Source organism: Eriocheir sinensis, chromosome 47 (genome assembly GCF_024679095.1).
Source record: "Eriocheir sinensis breed Jianghai 21 chromosome 47, ASM2467909v1, whole genome shotgun sequence".
Taxonomy (NCBI): domain Eukaryota; kingdom Metazoa; phylum Arthropoda; class Malacostraca; order Decapoda; family Varunidae; genus Eriocheir; species Eriocheir sinensis.
In genome coordinates, this window is record NC_066555.1 from 10,878,730 (window position 1) to 10,885,607 (window position 6,878).

At 47.4% G+C, this 6,878-nt stretch overlaps 1 protein-coding gene across 1 annotated transcript; it reads right to left on the bottom strand.

Annotated features, from left to right (window-relative positions):
* Positions 1 to 1,106: 1,106 nt before the first annotated feature.
* LOC126981376 (uncharacterized) lies at positions 1,107 to 6,402 on the bottom strand. The gene is made up of 3 exons (XM_050832401.1): positions 5,296 to 6,402; positions 3,466 to 3,661; positions 1,107 to 2,770 (listed from the first exon to the last, which is right to left on the bottom strand). Exons 1-3 carry the CDS (start codon positions 5,303 to 5,305, stop codon positions 2,617 to 2,619), a joined length of 360 nt encoding a protein of 119 aa, XP_050688358.1. The 5' UTR covers positions 5,306 to 6,402; the 3' UTR covers positions 1,107 to 2,616.
* Between the last annotated feature and the right edge of the window lie 476 nt (positions 6,403 to 6,878).

Consider the following 6,878-nt stretch of genomic DNA (forward strand, 5'->3'; position numbering starts at 1 on the left):
ACTGTTGCTTAAATTACAGGCTCACGGAGTAGAGGGTAAAGTTTTGAACTGGGTCAAGGCGTGGCTTAGCAATAGGAAGCAAAGAGTGCAAATCAATGGTAAAAGATCTGACTGGGGATGTGTTACGAGTGGGGTCCCACAAGGTTCGGTATTAGGTCCACTTTTGTTTATTATTTATATCAATGACTTAGACACAGGAATTAGTAGTGATGTTAGTAAATTTGCAGATGATACCAAGATCGGTAGAGTAATTGAGTCGGATCAGGACGCTAGTATTCTCCAAGGTGAACTCGGATAAATGGCAGATGGAGTTCAATGTAGGGAAGTGCAGTATTCTGAGTGTAGGTAGGAACAACCCCTCACATAACTATTGCTTAAATGACACTCTCATAAGTAGGTCTGGGTGCGAGAGGGATTTAGGGGTCTTAGTGAGCTCTGATCTCCGTCCAAGGGCACAATGCATTCAAGCTAGAAATCGAGCTAATAGGGTACTGATTTATTTCAAGGAGCGTAAGCAACAGAAGCCCGAAGTCTTCCTCAAAACTATATTTAGCATTAGTTAGACCTCATCTTGACTATGCGGTTCAGTTCTGATCACCCTACTATAGAATGGATATCAAAATGTTAGAATCGGTGCAGAGGAGGATGACTAAGATGATTCAGGGGTTGAGAAACTTGCCATACGAGGAAAGACTCAAACAGTTAAAGTTGCATTTTCTAGAAAGGCGAAGGGTGCGTGGAGACATGATCGAGGTTTATAAATGGATGAAGGGCTTTAATAAGGGAGACATTCATAAGGTTTTGTTGGTAAGAGAACCGGGTAGGACACGAAGTAATGGGTTTAAACTGGATAAATTCAGATTCAACAGGGACATAGGCAAAAATTGGTTTACTAATAGGGTGGTGGATGAGTGGAATAGGCTTAGCAGTCATGTGGTGAGTGCCAATACAATTGTCACATTCAAAAATAGACTAGATAAATTCATGGACAGCGATATTAGGTGGGGTTAGATACACGGGAGCTTAGGGTCAAAGGAGCTGCCTCGTACAGGCCTACCGGCCTCTTGCAGACTCCTGCGTTCTTATGTTCTTATGTTCTTAGGAGTAGAGGATGGAAAGGAAAGTGTTAGTGTGACTGGAGGAGGAAGGGGGAGAGTGAGAAAATGAAAGAAGGAAAAGTAGGAAGGAAGGAAAGAAGGAAGTTGAGTATGGGAAGGTAAGGAAGGTAAGGAAGTGAAGGAAGGATAAGGCGAAATAAATAATGGGAAGGAGAAGTGTGTGAGTAGGGGAGGAAGGAAAGGAGAAAATAAGGACAGGAAGGAAGGAAAGGCAGGAGTAAAGAAAGGAAAGAAGGAACATAGAAAGGAAGAAGAAAGGAAGGCAGGAAGGAAAGAAGAAAGGAAAGAAGGAAAGCGGAAAGGAAGGAAGGAAGGAGGGCAGGAAAGAAGGAAGGAGGGCAGGAAGGAAGGAAAAAAAAAGAAAGGAAGAAGGGCAGGAAGGTGGACAAACGGCTGGGTCCTCGCCAACACACGCCCGCAAGTCAAACACGCTGTCGTGGTAGTGACAAACATGTAGAACGTGACACCACCACCACCATCACCACCCACCCCCGACACCACTACCACCACCACCACCACCACGCTGAGACAAGGTGGTGAAGTAGGCCAGATGGTGTGAGGGAAGCAAATACATGCGGTTGTCTGTCAGTCTTTCTGTCTTTCTGTTCGTTTCTCTGTGTCTGGAGGGCTGGAGGTGGCTGAGTGTTGTTTGTGATCTTTTGAGAATTGCGAAGAAATATGGGTTTCCTGAAAGAAGGAGGAGGCAGAGAACGAGGAGGACAAAGGTGGCGAAAAGGTCAAAGGAAGTGTGGGTTTGTTTGTTTGTTTGTTTGTGTGTGGGTGTGTGGGTGTGGGTTTGTGTGGGTGTGGGTGGGTGTGGGTGTGGGTGTCCGAGAACAACTATCTTTATGCTGTACTTCTCGTTACCCGTATTTTTCTTGCTTTCCCATTTACATTTCCGCGTCGAGCTCGTGGAAGAACACCAGTATATCATTGCGTCGTTCTGGGAAACGATGCAATCAGTGTGTTCATATTTTTAGCCGCACAGAAAACGCTGCCGGACGGTAAAGATAGTCGATGATACACGCACTCGACGGCCGACATGCAGATAAACCCGTGACCTGAAAAAGGTCGTTGTAACCAGCGTCGAGGAGGGAACATGGGAGGAAACAAGTGAAGCAAGGCGAAGCGAGGCGAGGCAGGTGAAGCGAGGCAGGTGGGCACGGGACTCTCCACCTGGCTGCGTGTTGGGGAGGAGAACCTGGTGGTCGTGAAGGGCGGCTCGTTGGCGACGGTGAAGACAACACGTGGGGGTAGGCGAGGCAGGTGAGGCGCACGGGACTCCTCCACCTGGCTAAGTCTTGGGGAGAGGCAGATAATGATTAAGAGAGACTTGTAGATGGTGGTCATGTTACAGGTGAGGTGGAGCGAAGGGGAGGGCAGGCATAGAACATAAGAACATAAGAACATAGGGAAACTGCAAGAGGCCGAGTTAGTGAGACCAGATAGGCAAGACAGGCAGGTGAGGGCACGTGGAGTCTCCCTCAACAGGCCGTGTTTAGGCGCAGAAGGTGTGTGGGGAGAAGCAGGTGCTGTTGAAGGACTGGCCGTCGATGATGGCAGAGAGGGCGCTCCAGGTGGATGCCACGCCCCCCATCACGCCTAGGACCACGATCACCCACAGCACCACCACCTCCCACATAGGCAGGACTCTGAGGGCACGGAAACAAACGTTGCTCCTAAGTAAACATCGGTTAGCGAAAGGAAATAGATGACGGGAAGAAATCAATACATGACAGAACGAGGAAGCATTAACAGGGATATCTGATCGAACGACACCTGCCTTGACCCGCCATTGACACACCGAAGAAACAGTTAGCATGAACCCACCCACAAGAACAAAGAACACACCTTTCGTAAAATGAAGACAAATACTCATTTCTTTCAAGTCTTCCATCCTTCCCCTTCCCTCCTTCTCTTCTTCCACCCTTCCTCTCGTCATTTCCATCTTCCTTTCCTCCTTTCTCATTCAAACACGTAGTCTCGTGCTTTCTTCCTTCCTTCTCTTCATTCTCTACATTTCTTCCTCCCCTCTTTCATTCTCTCCGTCTCTCCCTCCCCCTCTTTCAACCTTCCTTTCATCATTTCCATCGTCCTCCTTTGTTCTACGCGCTCTCATTCAAACGCATACACTCCCATCCTACCCTCCCTTCCTCTCCCTCATTCTCTTCCTCCCTCCTTCCCTTTCCTCCAACCTACCTCCCCTCATTTCCATACTCCTTCCTTTCCTTTCTCAATCAAACACGAAGTCCCATTCTCTTTTCCTTCCTTTACTCCCTCATTCTCCCAATCTTTTCCTCCTTTCTCTCCCTCATTCTCTCCACCCCTACCTCCCACTCTCCCGTACCTGTGTGGCTGCCCGTCGAGCTCACTGGAGGCGTTGAGGCGGAGGTAGCAGAGCGGAGGGAGCACAAAGGACATGAGGGTGACCGTGGACCCGCCGATCAGATCCAAGATTTTGCTGAAGTCCGGGATGGTGAAGCCGACGACCACCACCACCACCATCGTGCACGTCCTCATCGCCACACGCCTCACCCCGAAGTCTGGGAAGGAAGGAAGGCGTTTAAGGAAGAAGGGGATGCGAAGGAAATGAAGGAAAAGAGAAAGAGAAAGAAAAGAAGAAAAAGGAAGAAGAGGAGGAGGAGGAAAAGGAGAAGGAAAAGAGAAAAAAAGAAAAGAAAAGGAAGAGGAGGAGGAGGAGGAAAAGGAGAAGGAAAAGAGAAAAAAAGAAAAGTAAAAGGAGGAGGAGGCGAAGATATAGAAGAAAGAAGGAGAAAAGAAGAGAAAAAAAGAAAAAAGAAAAAAAGATGAAAAAGAAAAAAAGAAAAAATAAGAAAAAAAATAAGAAAACAAAGTAAAAAGAAAGAAGAAGAAGAAGAAGAAGAAGACGAAGAAGTGGTAAAGAGGAGAGAAAAGAAGGAGTAAAAGACAATCAAGAAAAAGCAAGATCACCGTCACTCACCCCTTGTCTTCATTATCAGACGAGAAGCAGTACACCATCATCACCCTCCTGCATCACCCTCATCACTGCATCACCTTTCCTTACTACCCCCCCAAAATCTCCCCCTTCACTTCCTCAGCCTCCGTTACTAGCCCGCTCATCACCGTTCTGTACTCACTCAAAATTTCCTCAACACTGCACATCCTCAGTCCAGCAGCACTTATTGCCGTATTACCAAACACATCCTTCCTTACTTCAAAACCCTCAGTCGTCTTCCCTTAATGTCTCTCTTACCCTGTGTGTTCCCTTCACCCCTCCTTCAACTAATCCCATTCCCCATCCGATAAAGAAAGACCTTCCGCGCTCCACTGGCCCACTTCTCAACCCATCCTCCCCCCCCCCCCCCTTCCTTGAGATTACCAACCAAAATCAGTTTATCAATATGAGCATAGGACGGGTGGGGACGGGGGGTGTCACCCACCCTACGACGCAAAACCCGGGCAAGTCTCCACTTAGGCCCCCTACCATCCTAATATCCTCATGGCAGGATCTATGGAGTTGCTTAATCCACGAACTCTGTGGGTGTCTCCTTGGCCTCCTCAACTCAGGACTGCCTTTTACAAAAAACAACTCGGTGATCAGGTCGACTTTTGGGTGGCGTGCCACATAGCAGAATAGCCGGAATTGGTGTTCATGGACTGTCCAGGCCAATCGGCCGTTAGACTTTCTGGCGAGACCCACCATGGTTTTGCACTTCGCTGCCAAGGCATGCTAAATTTTCTAAGATATTAATGTCCTCACCACACTCATGAACAGACAGTACTGTTTCATTCGTACCTTCCTCTTCCCCACAAATCTTAGTCCTCAGACCAAGCAGTCATCCTCACCTAGTAAGTGTTATTCCACCCCTTCCGCACACCCTCTCAACTCTTTGCACTCCTCCAACCCCTTTCCACTTCCCAGTCCTTCCTCGCTGTTCCTACACCTGTCCTCTCCCTTCCGCTCTTCCTCTACAAACTTTCCACCCTTTCCCCAACTTCACACAATGCCAACTCATTCCCACCACTTCACTAACAACTCCATATCCTTCCCATACCTCTTCACACACTTCCCACCTCTTCCCATACCTTTTGCAGCCATATTCATCCGTTCAAACCCTTCCTCAACCCCTGCCCTCCTTTCTCTTTCACTCCTTACTCATCCTCCTCTTCCCCATTCCTTCCACACTCTCCTCACCGTTACTCATCTTGAAGGCCCCCTCGAGAGCCTGGTTGATAGGGTTGATGACGACGGAGAAGGCGAAGAGGAAGTGGCAGAGGATGAACGACTGCGTTACAGTCACCGCCGGGCCGCTCACCGCCTGCAAGATGTTGTCAGGCACGCCGTTGTCACCCAGGAGCCCGTAGCAGATGGACGAGAAGGGAAGGTAGACGGCGAGGAGCACTGCAGGTGGAGGAGGGAAGGGCGTATGTGTGAGTGGAAGAGGAGAGGGGAGAGATGAAGGAGGATCAGTAGAGAAGAGAGAAGGGATGACGTGAGGGAAGGAAAAGGAGAAGAGAAGGGAGGGATCGAGACGCGAGTGAAGGAGAAGAGGGAGAGATGAAGAAGGAATGATTTAAAAGAGAGAGGAGGAGGGGTGACCTGAGTGAAGGAGAAAAGGAAGAGGTGAAGAAGGGATAAGAGAGGAAGAGGAGAGAGGAGGGATGGAGATGTGAGCGGAGGTAAAGCAAGGACAGAGATGTAAGAGAGGAAGAGAGAGATGAAGAAGAGAAGGGATTTGTAAGTGAAGAAGAGGCAAAAATATTAGTATAAGTTATGTTTTAAGCAGGTAAAAAAAGGAGGAAGAAGGGAGGGGAGGCTATGGTAGGGAAGAGGGACTGGACGGGAGTGAGAATGAAGAAAAAACAAATAAAGTGATGAAGAAAAAGGCTGAGATAGGAGAGTGTGAAAAATTATGAGTGAAGAAAAGGGAAGAGGGAAAGGGCGTAAAGCTGCGTCGGGATTGAGAGATGAGGAGATAACTTGGCGTGGCGTGAGAAGTGGTAGGAGGTGAGAAAGATGAACATGAGCTCCATGGGGATTGATGAAAGATGAAAATACGAAAGCGAAGAAGAAAAATATAATGAGAAAGGAAAGCAGCAGGAGGAAGTCTGAGTGAGAAGGAAGAAAGCATACAAAGAAAGAATATAAGGCAAGGTGATATGCGTGAAAGGGAAGAAAAATACAAGAATACGGAATATAGAAGTTGTTGTTATACTTATAGAGAAATGTGTTTGTATGATTAACAGCCTACAAAAATAGCGAAGTTGCATTGGAAGGAAGAAAGTATGAATTAATAGAAGGAGAAAGAATAGAACGAAGGGGTGTGAGACTAAAGTGGAGGGTATGGTAGGGTATGTGTAGAGATGACGCAATAGAAGAAGGGTCTGTCGGAGGAAGATGTGAAGAGGGTTAAGGCAGGAGAGCTATAGGTGGAGATGAAGAAGAGACACATTGGAAAAAAAGGGGTAATGTTTGAATGTGCTTGGGATAATGTAGAGGTGAAGGGAGGAAGGGAGAGAGGGCTTAACCCGGTAGCTGCGGGGATCATGTTTCTTAAAGGCCCATCTAAGCGAGAAAAATGAGAAAAAATCATCACTCACGCAAACCATTTCATAATATATTTCAACGAATTTGTGATCAGTTTATGCATCATCTATTTTGGGGGGTTTATATAATGACAAAAATATGGCCCGTCGCTGGTACACGGTAAAGCCACAAATTTGCCTCGTCGCTGCTACCGGGTTAAAAGGAATATGGGGATGGATGTAATAGGAAAG